The sequence below is a fragment of the Boleophthalmus pectinirostris genome, unplaced genomic scaffold (genome assembly GCF_026225935.1).
Source record: "Boleophthalmus pectinirostris isolate CB_2022bp ecotype Guang Dong unplaced genomic scaffold, ASM2622593v1 HiC_scaffold_21, whole genome shotgun sequence".
Taxonomy (NCBI): domain Eukaryota; kingdom Metazoa; phylum Chordata; class Actinopteri; order Gobiiformes; family Gobiidae; genus Boleophthalmus; species Boleophthalmus pectinirostris.
Genome location: NW_026571175.1, coordinates 21426730 through 21448145, shown reverse-complemented (window position 1 = coordinate 21448145; position 21416 = coordinate 21426730). Strand labels below are relative to the sequence as shown.

The window sequence follows — 21416 nt, the reverse complement described above, 5'->3', positions numbered from 1 at the left end:
AAGAGGGCGGTGGTTTGTACGTCTAATGTTGGTACTGAAGAGAAAGACGACGTGAAAAGAGAGTGGAAAGCTCTGTATCTAGATGTAGTGCGCTCACAAACGATATTAGTCACTGGATTTTGTATTTATTGTGTTAGTTTATGTGCCATGGCGTCTTTTCTTGTCTATTCAAAGTCACATTTAGTAAACACCTCCTCCAGCGGAATGAGTGAATGTGAAAAAACAACACGAGGATTTATACTGTGGAAGCATGCCACTAGAAAAAAAACAGGACATATACGAAAAAAGAATGGGAGGAGCTGATGATGTGATGAAATTTTACTTTTTCGTCAAAGAGGATATTCTCAATCAGGGCCGTTGCCAGAAATTTGGGAGCCCGGGGCAAAAAGCTTTACATGGGCCCCTTTCTAATATAGATGAATAGAAAGACGGTCCAGTTTTGGGCCCCTAAAACCCTGGCCCCACCCCTTTTATTGCTGAATTAGAAATGTATTTAGACACAGTAAAAACCATAGCAATGCATTTAGATTTATTTTCACTTTCTAGCTATGAAAAATATGCAACAACTTTAAGGCCAGTTATATTTTTATTTTAATAGATTCCTTTTTCAGACCAAGGTTTAAGGTCAGATTTTTGCATTAATTTGAAGCCAATTGAAAAGTTGAAATTTCTTTTTACATTTAGTCTACTTATTTGCTGAATTTTATCTTTTGCCATAAGTTTGACTGCCAAGTTTTACACACCTGCTTTGGGAGCATACTGTGTAAAAATGTGAATATCTGCTTGCTCAAATGTGGCCAAAATAAAGGACAAAAATATTGCACTAAAATATTTTGAGGTTAACAGAGGAGCAGTGGAATCATGTGGGCTTTGGTGTTTGGACAGTCAGAAGCAGGTGGAATATAAGATGTCCTCCCATGACTCCAAAGAATACAGACTCACAAAAACATAAGAAAAAAGTTTGGCACAGAAACATTACAATAAAACACATTTAGCAAAATACAATGGCATTAAAAATCCATTTGTGGAATAGAGTCTTGTCATTTGGCCTCAAGCAAATCTTAAAAGGAACACAGATAATTTTAGAACATTTTTCAAGGCTATTATTGCAGATCAAATGTGGCCATTGTGATGGTAACATTTGAATAATTTAGCATTAGTCATTAGTGAGTTGATTTATTAATAGAACTTTTGCTTAAAAATGAAATTAAACGCCATTTGGAATGAACCCAAAAACTTGACAACACTTTCAGATTTGTAGTGCGGCGTTGCATTCTGTCAGTGTGCTCTTGGGCAAAACGCTTCACCCACTTTGTGTGTTTAAATTAATTTGAAACATACAATCAGATGTGAGTAGAGTAGCAAAAATGTACATAAGTGGGAGTACAGTTACTTCAAAATGATACAGTACAAAGTAGTAATCCAAGAAATTATTAAAGTAAGCATAACTATCTATGGTTTATAGTTTATTTAATTTTAAATCATAAACAAAATTTTGTATTATCAAAGGAGAGACCACAAAAGTGAAAAAACTGCATCATATCTGAAGGAACAATGTAAGAAACACAAATTCAAACTGATATCACTTAATATTGTCAACATAAATCTTTTGTCACTCACAACCAAAACTTTTACTCAAGTAAGAGTACTGTATACTGAGTAAAAGTATGACACAAATAGTACAAGTTACTCAAGTACATTATAGCTTGACTAAATATAACTCTACTCTGTGCATAATTGGCTCATATTAGGATTCATTGGCGTTTTCTTGTGTATCTTAGTGCGTCTTTGAGCTGCTGTGAAAGCCATTAGCTCTCAGACCAAGGGCATCACTTCAGGGAGTTCTCCGTCTCCAAAGACAGTCATCCTCTTCTGCTAGAACTATCAATGTTGACACACAAACTGTCTGAGCAAGCAAAAACACACACCACATGCTATTCGGATGTAGGACTCAATGTGTAGGATTACTAACGCATCAGTACACCATAACTCTTAACCTTGTGAGAAAGTGCTTTTTCACTTGTGGCCTTGAAGTATATTTATATGCACCCGCTTTTGGTGGACCAGCGTTTTGTGAGTCATTCAACAATATTTGTGGGTTAGGTGGTGGCAGTCTTAAGTTTCATTTTATTTTTTCACTGTCCTGAGAAAGTTGAGTTCATGTTTGGATGGTTGGATGGTTGGATGGTTTGCAGTTTCACTGAGCATTTGTTAGGTAGCTGCTAACTCTTACAGGGCCCATATTATGCTGTTTTCTGTTATAATGTTGTTTCCTCATCATATGTTTTACACATAAATCCTGCATATTTACGCTGTGTTCTTCTCTGAAATGGAAAACACTCTGTTCCACCTTGTGATGTCATGTGGCAATACAGGAAGTGCTCCACATGGACCATTTCAGTAGCCAGGGTGGTGCCACCTAGTGCCTCCACTCAATTTCTTTTCTCTCCAGCGACTAGATCAGGAATCAGAATACACTAGACGGTTTGCAAGAACCCCGGAAGTTGTAGACCGCGCACCGGCCAATCAGCAAAGAGCTGAACCAACCCAAGTTGCAATAGCAGACTGCATACGCAATCCTCTTTTGGGCTTTCTTTGTCAAATACAAACTTTGCATTTTTTATTGCACCTTTAATTCACAAGTTCACTTCACAGAAAGGACTCTGCTTTATTTGCTGTTATGCCAGCAGTTACTTGGACACCACTGAGCATTCCAGCACATTACATACATCATGACCAAATAGCAGCGATTGATTAAATAAAAAAAGTAACTGTCTATCGTCGAACGAACGAATCCTAATGCTGCGAGGTCAGACGGTTTCCAGTGAAGTGAAACCAGCCGATGAATGAGCCTACCATTTCAATGTCAATCTCTAGTAAACAAAATGCAAAGGTAGCTGTTAATTTGCAAACTAGCACAGAGCATTTTGAGCTTTGAAGATGTAGTCAGACACCATTACTCAAACGTGTGAATGAAACAAAACACAACTTCAGGTATGTTAGTGATGAGGAAACAACTTTATATCATGGATCAGAAAATAGTGATAGTAATATGGGCCCTTTAACATTGAATACTTGTTAACTATAGCTTGTTAACTATGGTTGAGAATTAGTTCTGTTGGATCTATGCTTCAGATTCACAGTTTTTGTCAATGTCATATTTTTGCTGACTAAAAATAAATCAAAAGTTATCATAATGATAAAAAGCATCAAATAGGCTCAGGACTGTACCCAGGCCTTTGCAGGCACAAGGACACACGGAGCTGGACAAAGACAGGGGAGATTAAGAGATGAAGCGTCTGTGTGGATAAGATGCAGCAGCAGTGGAGGAGCAGGTACAGAGAGGGGAGGGGGGTAGGACACAGGAGGAAGGGCGGGTCTGTGTGAGGGGAGGGCGGTAGGACACAGGAGAGAAGGGCAGGTCTGTGTGTTCTGATGAAAAGTGCCGCCCTCAGCAGACTCACGTAAAGAAACAGGATTAGCGCGCCTCCAGGACAGGGTGGTGGGAATGCAGATGACGGATCGCCGTGGTTCTGAGCAAGGCCCCACACCAAGAACAAGACGAGAACTCACACTATCTTCACTACTACTGCAGAGGGCATCCGATTTTAAACTTTGGGTTGCCAGATATGCATCACGGAGTCATTCATTTAGGTGTTAAGTATGAAGGTCCGAAGTTGACTCTTGTGAGTTTTTAGCCATGTTACCTCCTCAAAAACGTACTTGGAGTTGATTCATTCCCACAGGTTTGAATAACCATTTATTATTAATCTGTCTACATCTTCAAAGCTCAAAATGCTCTGTTCCACCTTGTGATGTCATGAGGCTGTATTTTTCAAGTTAACAGCTCCTTTTACCTTTTGTTCCATAGAGATGGGCAATTCCAGGACTGCAATTGTCCATATGATTCTAGAGAAGGTGTATGTTTAAAAACACAGTGGAGCACTTCTTGTGCTAGCACGTGGCATCACAAGGTGGAACAGAGTGTTTTCAGTCTAAATATGGAGAATTTGTGTGTTGTATGAATGACACAACTCCAGGTATGTTTCTGTTTCTGAACATTATAACACAGGTCAGAAAACAGCACTATATAGGCCCTTTAAAACATTTTCTTATTGTGTCCCATTTCTTACACTGTGAAATAAACTCAAAATAACTTGGGCCCCATCCACACTAGTATGTATTCGAGTCGTTTTAGTTGCGGACGCAGTGTTCGTCCACACTAATCCGATGCAAAACGGCTCTAGAGACGGAACGGTCTGGGGCTGTCAGCTCCCACAAATCCATCTGAGTACGGATCTAATCTGGCACTGTGTGGACGCCTGAAAACGTTGGTACGCTGACGTAGGTCTATGCACCATGACGTAATTCACCACCAAAACGCTAAGAGGCTAGAATATATGTCAGTTCATAAATACGGTCTATGCATATGACCTAATCTCTGAAAAGTTTAACATGAACCATCTCCAACGTGATAGAAGCACAGAACAGACTCACCATTAGCACAACACCCGTCTGTCATAGAAAAAACACATATAATCCACTGAGTCGTGTCTTTTTAAGTCCGACTGAACCGCATCAGCGCACAAGGAGTGAGCTGTTTTTTGAGCGCTCAGTTTGTGCAAATTAGCCATGTGGTTTTAAGTTTTGTTTTTGTAAAACATAAACAAATATGCGCAAATCGTTTCCGATACAGTGATACAGTGATACATTGATTCGTTTCAGTGTAAACGTAGCCCCAGTTTATGGTGACAATGAATGCTTTTACAAAAAAATTTTATTTAGGACTTTGGATTGACTAAAAGTTTACTTATGCTGTTACAAATCACAAAAATTAGATCAATAAAATATGGAGGTTTTGTACTCAGAACGTGAAGTATAGATATGATACTAATAAAACACTGTAGTTGAACAATGCCTCACAAAACTGCACAATTATGCAAAACTGTCAAAAATTATGCAAAAGTTGTTTACTGATGATCCTGATTATAGAACTTAAAAATGTAAATTGCTCAGATTTTAGAAGAAAAGTTGAGTCATTTAAATAAGTCAAACTCCAAAAGGTCAACCTAAATACATAGTGATTTTTATATGACTTTTCATACTGTCATATTAAAGGTACACTATGTAACCTTTTGGCTGAGGGTCCCTCACCACCTTTACTATACATTTATTTAATTAGAGTTGGTTTTATAGGTCAAAAATACCTAAAAAACAGACATTCTGACTGTGAGCAAGGTTGCCTCTCCACAGATCTGACCTCTAACTTGATCTGGTTTGGTCCATGGAGATAGAAAAAGTTTAATGCCATACTGTGAAACATTCAGAACAAAGCAATAACATCTCCATGAAGAAAAGCATTTGAAAAGTTACACAGTGCACTGTTTACTTAATCATTTTATAATGCTGATCTCAAACTAGAGACGTGGTAATTTACTGTGAATTCCAGTGTTGTTTGGTGTCAGTAATCGAGAATAATCATAAAAAATATCTATAATAACAATAGCAACACCAAAATTTCATATGGTACCATCTCTGCTGCCCTGCAAAACCAACTCACAGATGACAAATGCACACAAACAAAAACTCATTTTTCACTGTCATTTTCTCTAAAGCTTATTACACCAGTATTGACTTAATTCCTGCAGCCTTATAATTTAATGAATAATTGTATTTGTTTTATATACTTCATCTTCTTCTCTCCTTTCTTACAGACTGGCATGGCGTTAACATATGACCCAGCTGCAATGCAAAACGGGTAAGTGAGAGCTCCCCATCTGTCTCTGGCACCTGCTAATGTACTCCGCTCTTGGCCATAGGCGCCCAGTCAATACAAGTGTCATACATAAAGACGAATGGACTGTCTGCACTTTGTTACTGTTTGATTAAGAGCTTCTGTGTGGGCTCTTTTTGTGTCTGCGTCTTAATGGTGCACTTGAAATGAATGGGCAAGAAACTGTTTTATTTTTCCCAGTTGTGTTGAGACAGGAAGCAGGAAGCCCCCACCCTGCCCCTGACTTCCTCAACGGCCTAACCTCCATTGAACAGCATTAGTGCGAGGCCCACAGGAAAGCTCTTGTGTTTAATAATGCCAATTTTTATGCAGTATTTCCACATTTGTGTGTTAAGAATCATTCCAGCTATTTTTCTCCTAAAATGCCCATGTGTTATATAAGTACAGTACTACACATGTTAATTTAAAGCCTAAATAGGTTAAAGATCCTATATTACTCAAACTCTTGTGAGCTTTAAACCATGTTACTGTTGTTACCTCATCCAAAATATACCTGGAGTTGTGTTTTGTTTCATTCACATATTTGATGTTATTAGATTCTTTTTTCAAACTAAGAGTTTGTTTTCATACCTGACAGTTTTGACTGCTCACTAGCGCTTTTCGTGATGTTGCTGTGACATGTACAGTCAGCTGATTTATACAGATTTTGGCACTGTTTTCCTACCGGTGGAGGCAGGATGACGGCGCCATCTGCAGTCTGACTTCCTCAGGACAGTATCCCAGGTGTGTGAGACTAAAAAAGCCCCCTCGTCCTGGTTTGTATGGATGGAGCAAACATCATTGGGACAGAGGAAAACAAACACTGTCTCTTAATTAAAGAGGCAATCAAAATCCGGAAACATGCCCACGGGACTATAAGCCGGGACGAGGGGGCTTTTTTACTCTCACACACCTGGGATACTGTCCTGAGGAAGTCCGACTGCAGATGGCACCGTCATCCTGCCTCCACCGGTTGGAAGACAACGCCAAAATCTGTAAAATCAGCTGACCAGACACGTTACAGCAACATCACGTGACCACTCTGAGGAAGCAGTCAAAACTATCAGGTATGAAAACAAACTCTTGGTCTGAAAAAAGAACCGATAACATAAATCGTCAGAAGACCAAATGAACCTCTCTGGACACACATGTTTGAGCTATTCTTTAGTATTAGTCTGTCTGCATATCCAAAGCTCAAAATGCTCTGTTCCACCTTGTGATGTCATGAAGAATTTTTTCAGTTTGGGAGAAGGACACAACCTAAATATGCAGGGTCTGTGTGTTTAAAATGTGTGAATTAAAGAAAACACAACTCCAGCTATGTTTTTAATGAGAAAACAACATTATAACACAGATCAGAAAATCATGTAATATGGGCCCTTTAATACTGTGGATAGGTAATCCTTAACAAACCAGGCACAAGATTAAAATTCATTCATGCAAAACATTGCAACATTATTGTATTTTCCACCAATATCCGCGTTTACCTGGACATGCACTTCAACCCATGTTGGTGGTATAGAGACAACTGCGCTCTTCAACAGTGACAATACACACTGGTTTAATGTAACATCATAAACCACACAATGTATCCAAAACTATGAACTATATCTTCTTCTGTTTCTTAAGCTCCCCACACATTCTTGCATCTATAACAAGACGAGAAAGTAATACTAGTCCTATTTTACACTGTGACAGCTCAATTTGATGTGATAAAACTCAACTCTTCTGTAGAGAGCACTATAACGCACGTCGCACAATATCAAACTTTTATGTGGAGTGAAAAATGCAATATATAGGGCCATCGTTTTTCTGAGCATAATACAGAGAAGATACGGAGTCAGAGTTTAGGAGTGCCAAGAATGTCTGTGAGCGCAAAACACTGTCCGGTCTACTTAATACTATATCTGCAGGGAAACAGGCTCAGGGGTTAGAGCAGGGGTCTCTCAGCCCAAAGTTCAGAGGATTGATTCCCAAGTTGTTGTGTCCTTAGGCAAGGCACTTCACCCTTATTCCTTAGTATGAAATTGGTGTCTGTGTGAGCATTTTGAGAGGCTTTGATAAACCTGTACTGGCCTTTTTTTTTTTTTTTTTATAGAAGAAGCTGGATTTTTTTTCAGTGTTTTTCATTTCTGACAATACACCAGTTTAGTTTCAGTTTTGAAGTGATGTGGGAAAGTGTGAAAACAACTTTTAAAGACCGCCCTATAAGATAACCATATCACAGGGCTGCTCAATTATTATTTTTTAGGTACATGATGCATTTATTCAGCATTTGTCTCTCTCTCAAAAAAAACCCAAAACACTTTCTTATTGATAATTTACGCAAAAATTTCAAATTGAAAATAAATATAGGCTACAAATATGAACAGAGCAGTTAGAGCAGTTTTGCAATTTATAAAACATAAAATGAAGAAAATCTCTATATTTAAAAAATAAAATTAATATACTTATTTATATAACAAATATCCCAAAATAAACATTTTTAAGCTTACCACATTTTTTGGACTATAAGTTCGCTCTGGAGTATAAGTCGCATGAGTCAAAGATGCGTAATGAAGAAGACCAAAATATATCGCACTTTTTGGGAGAAATTTATTTTATAAAATCAGAGATCAGGAACCGACATTTCCTCTTGAAAGGCAAGTTACAGCAATAACTATAGAACAGAGGACAACAAGCTGAATAGGCGTCTAGTATATTAACGCCACATATTTCTTCAGATAACTATAGTATAAAAAACAGAACAGAACAAGTTTACCAGACTCTCCATCTCACTCCAGTTCCAATTAGAATTATGGTGCACCCTCCCGGTTGCCTTGAAGTTGTGTTCTCCATCTCCGCTTTCCGCCAGTGCCTCACAAGTTTCTCACTCACTCCAAACTTTCTTTCTGCTGCTAAATTCAGCTGCATATTTCAGCAGGACAGCGGCTTTTTCTGCATTAGAGACGTGCAGTAGAGCGAAGTGACAGTGGTACAGGAGTAGCAGATACTCTCTCAGCTCTTAGTGTGAAAATTTTAATATATAAGTTGCACCGGAGTAAAAGTTGTCATGAAAAAAGTGCAACTTATAATCCAAAAAAAATGGTATATAGTTTGGTGATCGTTTGACACACAAAATTGAAATTGCGATCAGAATTTGATTAATTGCACGGCCTTACCACATCACATTAAAGATGCATAATCTAATTATTTTGGTCAAGAGCCTGGACAAGCACTTGACACCACAAGGCCAAGTTGCAGGTCAGGTATCCATTTGAGCATCTTAAATAAATTATTTTTAAATTAAAGCAAAACTGAAGATAACACACTTAAAGAAGGAGAAAGTTAGAAGATGGCGGGACAAAGGTTGTATCAAGAGCATACTGTGGCCAAGTATATTGTTGTTACTCTCTATGTAAATCATTCTTTTATTTACTGTTCTGCGCAAACCTTGAACACCTGTTGACGAAATATATCTTCATTTGCAGGTTCTACTCTTCGCCTTATAGCATCGCCACCAACCGCATGATCGCGCAGACCTCCATCACGCCCTTCATCGCTGCTTCCCCCGTCTCCACATATCAGGTGAGCGCTACACAATCATATCTGTTACATCTACACACAACGCGGCGCTATCAGGCTGTTTACGTCTATAGTGTAATGTAAATAGTCAGCTATAGGAGCCAGGGCCATTCTTTGCTTTCATCATCATTCAGCGCTGTCTCCAGCTGTGTGGGATGACATGTATCGGGGGTGGTAAACACAACACAACAGAAAAATGGCTGACATTGAAGATCAGATAGTCCGTCTATGCAGTTTCTTGCCCTCTTTCACAGCGGGGTCTTTTTCAAATTTTATTGTATGTTTTCAGCTCCTCATCAGAAAAGTGAGTTTGAGTATTTTATGTGTATGATAATGTATTGGTAATGAGTTCATCTTGTGGGATATTGGTAGTGCTGACTCGGTTATTCAAATATTGCTCTAGATAGCTAAATGCTGATGGAAAATTAATGCATGCTTTGACTGCTTTCTTATTTACTAATTTATCCCCAGTGGAAATTGAAATTCTTATAGCGCATTAAACATTCAGTCATACCTTCCTAATGAACAAAATAAAGACTTCGATTGTTATTTTGAATGGACAAATTATTTAAAATTACAAGGTTAATAGAGTTGCATTGTATTTACATTTCATTAGCCTCACAGAATTTTCTTCAAGGCTTTCGGGAAAATACAAAAATGAACTTTGTCAATAACTGTACAGAGGATGATTGGAATGATTTTAAGTTTGTTATGAATATGCATGAATTGTATTTGTTATTTAATTGTTAAGTAATCAGGAAAGTTAATGCTGTAGCGTGGTTTTATACTTTTAATGGAGCCCAGAAAGACTAGTTAATGGGGCTACAAATAAATAAATAAGGTTAGAGGTCACGGTTCGGTTAATTTTCAGTACAGTATGGGCACAAAATCTAAAACCATTTGTGTTTTTATTAAACCAACAATTAGTTTTAACATTATACAAATGGGGAAAATAAAATAAATGCAAAGTTCCGCTTGGTAATAACAATAAGTAGGGATGTAACGATATCCAAATCTTGTTATACGATATTATAACGATATGCGTCTCACCGTACGATATTTATTGTGATATTTCGGAGAGGCTAATATAATTGTAGATAGAAAACTTTTTTGTTTTTAAAATACCTTGACAAGATTTTGGTGTGAATTATTTCCATCATAATCCCAAGAATCCAAGTAAAAGAACATATTTCTTCATGTTGTTTGCACTGAAATGAATCATGGGATATGTAGTTCCCTATGTTCATAAGCTGTTGCTACTGTAAAACCATGCATTTAAGCAAAGGAACTTGTAATTTGATATACTGTGACAGCCCTTGAGACTTTTGACAATACAATATCATGGTATTTCGATTATTGCTACATCCCTACTATTGAGTTAAATAAAATATTCTCAAATAAGCAACAAATGTTTGAAATATTATAAAAAATGAATTCCTTGTAAACAGTAAACAAAACTTTTCAAAAAGTAAAGCGCAGCACTAACAGTTCCAGCATGAAGTTTTACTCAATCTTCATATTTTTGGCCAGAAAAAAAACAACTTGTCCACATTGTCTGCAGTAAGTGCAGATCTGCCGGCAATTACAACATCCCCAGCAATTGAAAATACACTTTCGCTAGGAACAGAGGTCACAAACTCACTCGTGCACAGCCCTGCACCGAACCGAACATCCTGAACCAAAACAGTTCAGCACGAAAACATGTACCGTTACACCCCTAATAAGTATAAATAAATAAATATATAAATAAATTATAAATAAATAAATCAGTTCCAGTGACACTGACAGATGCAGCAGGGTCTGAAGAGTGGAATAAGACAAAAAACAAAATTTCTAAATTTTAATTCAGTTATGTTATGAGGCTGTGGATTTGGAAGTTGAGAGTTTTTATTTCATTTTTGTACTCCCCCTTTGTAATTTTTTATAATAACTGCACTTTTAATTGCCTTAATGAAGCATGACCAAAGGCTTAATTCATAATGAGAAAAAATATTTGTTCATTATAAAGTCTTTGTTCATGCTTTATTAGGGCTAATTACGCTGGTGACATTATAAAGTGGCACCAATAAAAGTGATATCAGCTGGATGCACAATATATAAAGACAGTAATTAAAGGTGCACTGTGTAACTTTTCGGTAGCGGGTTCACCACCTTCTTGTTTCTATGGAAATGTCATTGCTCTGCTTGGAATGTTCCACAGTATGACATAAAAAAATGACATTAAAAATTCAATTCAGTTCAAAGAAGAGAAAGGTTTAAGGAAATACTGTGACATTCCCGACAAAGCGATAACCTCTCCATGGAGAAAAGCAGGTGTCGGACCCTCCACCAGTAAAGTTTCACAATGCACCTTTAAATATATTCAATCATAGTACAGTTCAAACACACCTACATCAAAGTCTTCCCGGCTATGACCCCTCCATGCAGACGTCCCTGTCACTTACCATTAGCTGTGTTTAGTATGCAAAGACGTGCCTTCAAAACCAGCAGGGGGAATGAGACCAGGCCTGGACACGGAGACAGATGGAGGGACGACCGGGGAGCGTGGGACGGAGGAGAGGAAGCGGGGGAGAGAGAGACAGGGAAAGAGAGGAGGAGAGGAAAAGCGAGGGGGGGAGAGGAGAGTACAGGTTGTTTGGTGAAGGTTGCGATGCCCGTCTTTGAGGCATGCTTGATTAAAACTGCGGAGCGTACCTGCAGCGGAAAGAAAGAAGGGAGGGGTGGAGATATAGACAGAGGAGGAGAAAGAAAGTGGGCCAAGCAGGCAAGGTCTCTAATCTGCACTCGGAAGGCTTCCCAAATTGATTTATCAAAAACAATGACCGAGCTTTTGAGGAATATTAATACTCACAGTTTCAATATGGGCCCAGCGCTTCCTGTATTATTGCCCTTCAGGCTCTCATAGCACAAGGTGAGTCCTCCATCTCTCCTCTGAACACGCAAAGAGCACAGCATAAGAAATGACCTCTTTGTGGGATGAAAACTATTGGCTTCGTAATGAAAATCTCTAGATATGGCCCTGTGGATCATGCCTGTGCTGGTCTTTTGTCTGCGGTATCTAAGAGGCCATTTTGAGTCGTGTGCGTGAATGTTTCAAATGTGGAAATGAGCCATGCTGCTGTAGTGGCGTTTTCAGCTTCACAGAACAGGCTAATGAGTTACATTTGCTTGAATCAAACGTCTTATTAGTAATAGTTTTATCACATAATTTTATACTTTTTGTCACTGCCCATTTTGTATTGTTTCCAAAATGTGTGGGGAAAGATTTTGGTTGTATTCTTTATTTTATGTTTTATTAACTTTTCTTGTGATGTGCCACCAGAGTGACTTTAGAACAGGGATGGGCAGTTCTTCTTTCCATGAGGCCACATGAGAAACAGAAACTATTGTGGAGGGCCAGGGCAAAATACTTAACCCTATTCTGCGTATTATTCATTGTATTTCTTTATAAAAAGCAGTAAATAGTATTGTTTTGCTAACTTTGTCAGCTGATAAGACTGGTAAGAGTTTATGTTATGACAAAGCAATGAAAACATGAAGTTGCCTTAAAATTTTTACCCCTTAAATAAATGCAGCTTTAGTCCATGTATGAGGTAAAATGATAAAATAAGTTTATTTTATAATTTCAAATTAGATTAAACCAAAGTGCTGTATGTGGCTTGGGAGATGTACAATGCCCAGGTCTGACCTAGGGAGATGCTGAACTTTGCCTGGCATGTTCTAGCCGGTTTCACTTTATGGAAACCACCTGACCTCACATTAGGATTTGTTTGCTCGACGGCAGGCTTTTTTTTTTCTCTTTTTATTTATGCAATCACTGCTATTTGGTCATGACGTATGTAATGCACTGCTAAGGGGCCTAACTGGCATATTAAGCTTTTCCCAATTCCCGTAGGAAGAAGGGCAGTAACGTCTTTCCCCTTGATAAAATTCACCAAACATTCTCTTTGTTCCAACTTTAAATCCTCAATCTCAGGGATCATTGCCAACACAGAATGTCTGGTGCGTAGGTCTACAACTTCTGGGGTTCTTGCAAACCGTCTAGTGTATTCTGATTCCTGACCTAGTTGCTGGAGAAAAATTAAATTGAGCGGAGGCACTAGGTGGCACCAGCCTGGCTAGAAATGTTCCACAGTATGGCATTAAAATGTGCTATTCCGCATTTATTCACATGTAGGTCTAAAATAACTTGATCTTACTGTGAGCGAGTTTGCCTCTCCACAGATCTGACCAATAAAATGGGCTTGATAAGGTTAAAGGGCTATTTTCTGAGCTGCTATAATGTTGTTTCCTCATCACAAACAGACCTGGAGTTGTGTTTTGTTTCATTCATACATGTTTAACACACAAACCCTGCAAATTTAAGCTGAGTTCTCTCAAACAGAAAACACTTTGTTCCAGCTTGTGATGTCATGTGGTAATATATGAAGTGCTCCACTGTGTTTTTAAACTCTATACACCTTCACTGGATTAATTTGGATAATTTCAGTCCTGGAATTGCAAATCTCTATTGAAAAAAGGTAAAAAGTAAAAGGTAAAAGGTAGCTGCTATACTGTTGAACTACCACTAAGTGACACTACAGGGTGGAACAGAGCATTTTGAGTTTTGGAGATGTAGACAGACTAATAAAAAAGTGTTACTCAAAACTGTGTGAATGAAACAAAACACAACTCCAGGTTTGTTTTTGAGGAGGTAAGAGCTTTATAACATGGCTAAAAGCTCCCAAGAGTCAAATTTGCTTAATATTGGACCTTTAATATACCGTGAAACACTCCAGAAATAGCAATAATAATAATAATCAGTAAAGTTGATTGAGCTTGCTAAAAGAAAGCCAACTGACGTAACACTTCCCAAATTATTCTATGTTTCTTAGCAACCTGAACATTAAGGCATCTTGAGTTCTTATTAATTGGCAGTGACAATAACTACATAAACACAATTCTGTTTTCCTACCAGTCTCTACCTTAGCTTTATTTCCTTGGACTGCTCCACATAACATGAGCCAGTCCAGACCGGATCACTGCTCACCGTCACTGCTGTTGGATGTGACTGTGTCTGGTTGGCGAGCTAAGCGGCTAACTGCGCTAACTGCCTGTCTGCTTGGCTTCATGCGGCGGTGTAGTGCTCCAACTGGCTGCCCGTGCTCCGGACCCTCTCCTGTCCAAACTCAAACCTGCTTGGGGCTTATTGGCTGTGGGGTGGTTGTTTTTTTTAGTTTAAATGGTAGCCCAAGCTGTGCACGGTTCAGCCAGAGGTAGAGGGCTCCCTGGGTCAGGACTCACATGCGTCCAATTTTCAGTAAATAAAGGGCATTTTAGCTTAGCCTTTGTTACACATGATAAGTGGTTACAGCTACATACCAACATGAATTCTTTGGACTGGATGACATGTTAAAGGTGCACTCATAAACTGTATAAAGAAGCGGCCTAAGTGAATGTGATGTTTGGCTCCAGTCAAATGAAACTCATCGAGACTGGTAGTTATAGGGGCGAATTTGGAGCCAAGTTTGATGTTTGGACTTCCAACTGTGAGTGTTATAGCAAACAAAGACCCAATCTGGAGCAAGACTGGTGAAGGTAACACCCTTCCTGCTCACAGGTTTAGCAGGGAGCGGGGAACACAGTCAATCAAACCTTTTGCTAACACTAACGGGCGTAGCAAAATAGCAAAATAAAAACACCAGGATCGTGTAGATTGGGTTAATATGAACATTTTAAGTAGAGCCCTGCACCAGCAGGACCCGACATAAAGCAGTGCAGCACAGGACACATTTTGAAAACTCATTGCGGGCACGGGCACTGGCGGGATCGGGACTACACAACATGGGAGTGGGCAGGTGGGATAACAAACTCCAGTCCCGCAAACTAATGCATGTGCCACGCAGACCACCTCCCCTCCCGTATGTTGTGCAGACTGCACCACTAAACTAAAACTAAACAAGGTCTAAAACAGGTCTAAAACAGGACTAAAACCGGGACTAAAACAGGATTTAGCCAGGACTTAACCATGCCACCGGACCGCCTCCTCCCATACGCAGCCACCCCCCCAACTCCCTCCAGTCCGTGAAATATTGTCTGATATAAACTGGTCCATGGCGCAAAAAAGGTTGGGGACCACTGTTTTAGACAATTTCTTTCCGCTTCTCCATGTTTGATAGAGCTTAAGAATGCGAACGTCCCCATCTTGTGGGATTTGTGGGTGGGAGCGGGACTGAAAATTACAATTCTTTGCAGGAGCGGGTGGGAGCAGGACTGAAAATTCTGTCCCGCGCAGACCTCTAATTTTAAGACCAAAATGATGAGGCTCGCAGCAGCAGTTACAGAGAGAGGAACAATTTTTTTTTCATTAAAAAGTGAATTGGAGCCAGAGCCGATGGAGCAGGAATCGCGCCCACGCTCACTTCCTATTTGGATCTTCCTATGCGGCGGTTAGCGAATTAGCTGTCCATTTGTCCATTTTTATTTACAGTTTATGGATGCACTGTGTAACTTTTCTGGTGACATGTGCTTGTCTCCATGGAGCTGCCATTGCTTAGCCTGGAATGTTTCACAGTATGACATTAAACTCATCTATCTCAATGCAAAGAAGTAGGTGATGCCACCAGGTCAGGGGGCAAGTTACTGATCAGTGATTTGTGGAAAATAAAAGTTTACATTTTATATGGCTTATTTTTGTACACATACTTTTTGAACATTGTAAAATAATGAAACAACAAATCACTACACAGCATTTTGATACAGACATTTTAACAGCAAGAGCAGCAGAATTTTAGTCCATTTTGTAACTTGGCCATTTCTATCACAAAACACTAATTGTAGCTTTTCCTGCCAGTTGAAATATACCAGATATCTGTTCAGTCGCCACTTAATGTGTGAGCAAGCCTTGTTATTCACTTCTGCACAGCCATCACCATCTCTCTCTCACTCTCTGTCTTTCTCTCGCTCTCTGTCTTTTTCTCTCTCTGTTTCTCCCTCCCTCTCTCTCTGTCTTTCTCTCTTTCTGTCTTTGTTTCTCCCTCCCTTTCGTTCTCTCTGTCTGTCTCCCTCCCACCCTCTCTTTCTATGTCTCTCTGTTTCTCTCTCTGTCTCATTCTCCCCTCCTTTCTCTCTCTATCTCTGTTTCTCCCTCTCTCTTTCCCTCTTTCTCTGTCTCTCTCTCTCTCTCTATCTTCCTTGCTCTGTTTCATCCTCTTTTTCTCTCTCTTTCTCTCTCTGTGTCTCTTTCTCTCTCTATCTCTGTCTCTCTCTGTCTGTATTTCCCTCCCTCTCTCTTTCTCTGTCGCTCTCTCTGCCTCTTTCTCTCTCCCTCTCTGTTTCTCTCTCCCTCTGTAACTCTCTCTTTATCTGTCACCTCCCTCTCTTTGTCTCTTTCCCTCTGTATCTCTTTCTTTGCTTCTGTCTCTCACCCTTTCTCTCTCAGCATCTCTTTCTGTTCCCTTCCCTCTGTCTCTCTCTCTCTCTCTCTCTCTTCGTTCCCAGCCTCACATGTTGGTCACGCTTTACGCTGGCGCTCAGTAAAACGAGTGAGCGATTAGGATAAGCCCAGAGTCTGTATCTGAGGAGAACAAATATTTCGTAGCGTAAACAAAGCGTCTTGGCTTTGCGTTGTCGTTGAGGTGTGTGTCCAAAGCGCGCCTCTCAGGATTGATTGCACTTATAGCAGATTATAGTGTGTTTGTCTTGCTTAAATCGAATCATTTTGGGGGGATCAGTGGGCAGCCTGCGTTCCTCTGCTACAAGCTGTCGACTCCTCCGTCCTGAGAATATGTATAGACTGCTTCATCTTATCTCTTCATCATCCTCGCATGCATTTGTCAACATGCAGATTTACAGCGTTCTGTTGTTTTGCAAAAACACTGTCTCTTTCTCTCTCTGTCTCTCCCACTCTTTTTCTCTCTTTCTCTGTCTCTCTCTCTCTGTCTCTCCGTCTCTCTCTCTTTTTTCTCTCTGTCTGTCTCTCCCTTTGTCTCTCTCTCTCTGTCTCTTTCTCTCTGTCTGCCTCTCTCTGTATGTGTGTCTCTCCCCCTCTCTTTTTCTCTTTCTCTGTCTCCCTCTGTCTCTCTCTCTCTCTCTGTCCCTTTCTCTGTCTTTCTCCTTTTGTCTCTCTCTCTCTCTCTTTTTCTCTCTTTCTCTGTCCCTTTCTCTCTCTCTCTCTCTCTTTCTCTCTCTCTGTCTCCCTCTGTCTTTCTCTTTGATTTTCTCTCTTTCTCTGTCCCTTTCTCTCTCTCTCTCTCTTTCTCTCTCTCTGTCTCCCTCTGTCTTTCTCTTTCATTTTCTCTCTCTCTGTCCCTTTCTCTCTGTCTTTCTCCTTTTGTCTCTCTCTCTCTTTTTCTCTCTGTCTCTCTCTGTATGTGTGTGTCTCTCCCCCTCTTTCTCTCTTTCTCTCTCTCTCTGTCTCTCCGTCTCTCTCTCTCTCTCTGTCTCCCACCCCTCTCTCCTCTTTCTCTCTGTCTCTCCTTCTGTCTATATCTTTCTTTCTCTCTTTTTATTTGACCCTCTCTCTTCCTCTCTCTCTTCCTCTCTCTCTCTGTTCCCCCTCTGTTTGTTGCTCTGTCTCTTTCTTTTTCTCTCTCTTTGTCTCCCTCTCTCTCTTTCTCTCGCTCTTCTCTTCTATTGTAATGATAAAAGTGGATTTAAGAAGTAGCCAGAATACTTATTACTGACTCAGTGTAATCAAAGTGGCTTGTTGAAATTGTAGAGTAATAATGTTTCGATAAAGGTGCACTGTGTCACTTTTCTGGTTTAAGGTTCGCCACTTGCTTGTCTCCATGGAGATGTTGTTGTTTTGCCTGCAATGTTCCACAGTGTGACATTGAACTTATCTCCATGGATACAAATCACAATGTTTCTCAGGGGGGTTCTGAGCAATAAAAACACTTGTAATTAAATAAAAGTTTAATATTATACTGTAATAACCCAGGCAACGCAACAACATCTCCACGGAGACACAAAGGTGGAAAACATCTCATCAGAAAAGTAACACAGTGCAAGTAAAACTACTCAGTGTTATTTTTTTAAAGGTCCTATAGATTCCACCTTGTGATGTCATGTTGTACAGCTACCATTTACTTTTTGGTTTAGTAAAGATTGAAAATTCCAGGTCTCAAATTGTCCAAATGATTCTAGTGAAGGAGTATGGAGTTGAAAAACACTTTTTTTTTTTTTTATTACAGACAACTGGGTGCATAAACTTGATACAACAAACATGGCTGTGTGTCGTCAGCAGTTGCATGTCGGGATGAGAGAACATTAACACAACATATTATACAGCAATAATACAATACCATAGTAATAAAACAACATTTTATAAAAAGTGCATTTAGGAAGAGAAAAAGATAATAGCAAGTTGAGTAGAATCCATAAAACAAGCAAAGTTAGGGGGACACTACATTTGTGGATGTAAAATGTGACTTCTTTTTTATTTTAAAGTAATACACCAAAAATGATAACATCTCTATTTAACAAGACTGGTAAGGAAGGAAATATGGACTGTATACCAGTGTTGTTCAGAAACACGGTGGAGCACTTCCTGTATCACCACATGACATCATAAGGTGGAACAGTGTGTTCTCTGTTTGAGAGAAGAACTCGGTCTAAATATGCAGGGTTTGTGTGTTAAACATTTGTGAATGAAACAAAACACAACTCTGAGAAACAACACTGCAACATAGATAAGAAACTTCTGTAATATTAGACCCTTAAATTAAAGCATTCCACAGTGGTTCATTTGTCACACTGCTACTACTACGACTACTAATACAACTACTACAACGACTACTACATTGGAATGATAAATTAAACCCTTAACCTAACTGCTTATTTTCTCCTGTAGCCACACTTACTCCACTTACACAGATTAGTTTACACGCTGCAGACTCTGCGCATTGATTTTGCCTTGTTGTCCGATGTAACTGTTGCTTTTATGCATCTGCAGTAACAAATAATGACCCAGAGATAAACTTGTCAAGTGTCAGAATTTAGTCATTCTCATGAAGACCCTCGAGATGATTTTCTTGTAGCTGACCCAGTCCAGTGCACAAACTCCCTTGTCTATTAATTTCTCCAAACTCTGTGCAATATCTCTATGACTCAAAGCAATCACAGAGTCCACATTTCACTACCTTTCACCCTCTTGCACCAGCCCGGCCACGGCTTTAATGCTATTATTCTAATGGAGGAGAAACCTAATTTAAAGGCTCCACACAAGTCATGCTCTGGGCAGTAACGATGGTCTGAGAGATGATCTGTGGAATCTCTCAGTGGAACTAGTTTAGATTTGGGATCAGAATCAGTCTCTGCTAACAGTGGCATGTTTCAATTTATGCTCAAAAATGAAATGTCAGCCTTAAATAAATGGATTATGTCACTCTTTACCATATGAATATTTTAAAGAGGCACTTTTTTTGTCCACTGGAGCGTCTCTGTGGAGGTGTTATTGTTTTGTCTGAAATGTTCCGATGTATGCCATTAAGCTGCTCTGTGTTTACTGATTAAAGCAGGCCTATTATATGCACAATTGACTTTTCAAAGCTTTTAACCATGTTATAGTTGTTTACACTTCTCATCTTTAATTGCTTATTTTTAAGACACCATACTGCTGATCAACCCTTGGTTTCAACTCCACCAGCAGGCTCGGACTGGCAATCTGTACAACCAGGCAAATGCCCCTAAGCCCACCCAAAAACGTTTAATAATTTATTGTAACATTGTGCGTGAAGAATTTGTGGGAACAGGTTCTCTTGTATTTTGGCTTTAATTAGCACCATTCAAAAAAACAAGCAGTGCAGGGTTATGCCCCGAACACGTCTGCGTCACTCAAGGTCCGAGCACACCTACCGAAAACTACTCCTGTCAGTGTCTCAAAGAACACCTTCCCATGAAGCATTGCAGCCAAGTTTATAGGTCAATACAGTATTTTAATACTATATTATTAAAAATCAGTAAATAATTACATAATTTGTACTGAAATAGTCAAAATATGGGTAACACTTTATAATTACACCTTATTTAGCCTTAATAAAACATGAACAAAGGCTTAATTAATAATGAACAAAGACTTAATTAATAATGATTCACGCTTAGTAACTACTTAATTACTACCTTAATTAGCACTTGCACTTAATTTGCCTGTGTTGGAAATAGTTGCTCATAATTATTTCATACTTAATTACTCATGGACTAATCATTTGTGCATTTATTAATCATTAGTAAGATATGAGAGAATGATTTACTAATAATACAGTGCAATGATAATTGATGCAGCTGTTATCTGTTAGTTAAGTCTTTTTGAGAGCTTTTCTAAAGTGAAGACGAATTATGCTTTATTAAGCATTTACTAAGTGTGAATCATTATTAATTAACTCTTTGTTCATTATTAATTAAGTCTTTGTTCATGCTTTATTAAGGCTAACTAAGGTGTAGTTATTATAAAGTGTGACCTTATTTGTTTGTTTTTTTTCTGTTTTGTGTGTGAACAACATAATTTATTAAAACTCAGTGTTTTTATGAGTTAATGTGATTTTTGTTTGTTTGTAAAGAAAAGCAACTTAGAACGCACATTTCTGAGCCTTTACCCCTGCCCAGCCCGCGACGGTGCACTACGCTCTGTGCATAGTGTGGGTAATGGGGAGCTACTGTACAGAAATGTGGACCGGTCCAGAGAATAAATGCCAGGGCTGAATTTTGTTCCCAGTCTGACCCTGTCCACTGGTATGCGCCCACTGTTCTGTACTTACTTCATTCTCCAGTTTTATTTTCTTAATCAGTGATACACATATTACTCAGTATAAATGAAAAAAAATCTGCCACTTGATAGCGATCTGCAGCTGTCCATAGGAGGTGCCAACTACACTTCACAGCTCCGTTTACAGCGATGTCAGCTCCCATCGGGCAACACAGTTTTCTAACGCAAAATTCAGTTGAGCAAAATATGTTCTTTAAGCAATTTTTGACATACAGTCACTTATAATGCAGAATATACGTTTGATTTCATACTGTGGAAGGTTTTGGATGTGGCGATGGACAAGGAGACAAACAAAATGTCTCATAACACAATTATTTAAGTTCAGTATTTAATTTT

General features: G+C 39.1%; 1 protein-coding gene across 2 annotated transcripts in view; it reads left to right on the top strand.

Annotated features, from left to right (window-relative positions):
- The window catches only part of rbms3 (RNA binding motif, single stranded interacting protein), a 446391-nt gene that overhangs the window by 385928 nt on the left and 39047 nt on the right, over positions 1-21416 (top strand). For both annotated transcript variants that reach the window (XM_055157285.1, XM_020932479.2), the window contains exons 8-9: positions 5715-5758; positions 9244-9340. In XM_055157285.1, the coding sequence (XP_055013260.1) occupies positions 5715-5758; positions 9244-9340 (141 nt within the window). The remainder of the gene's footprint in view (positions 1-5714; positions 5759-9243; positions 9341-21416) is intronic.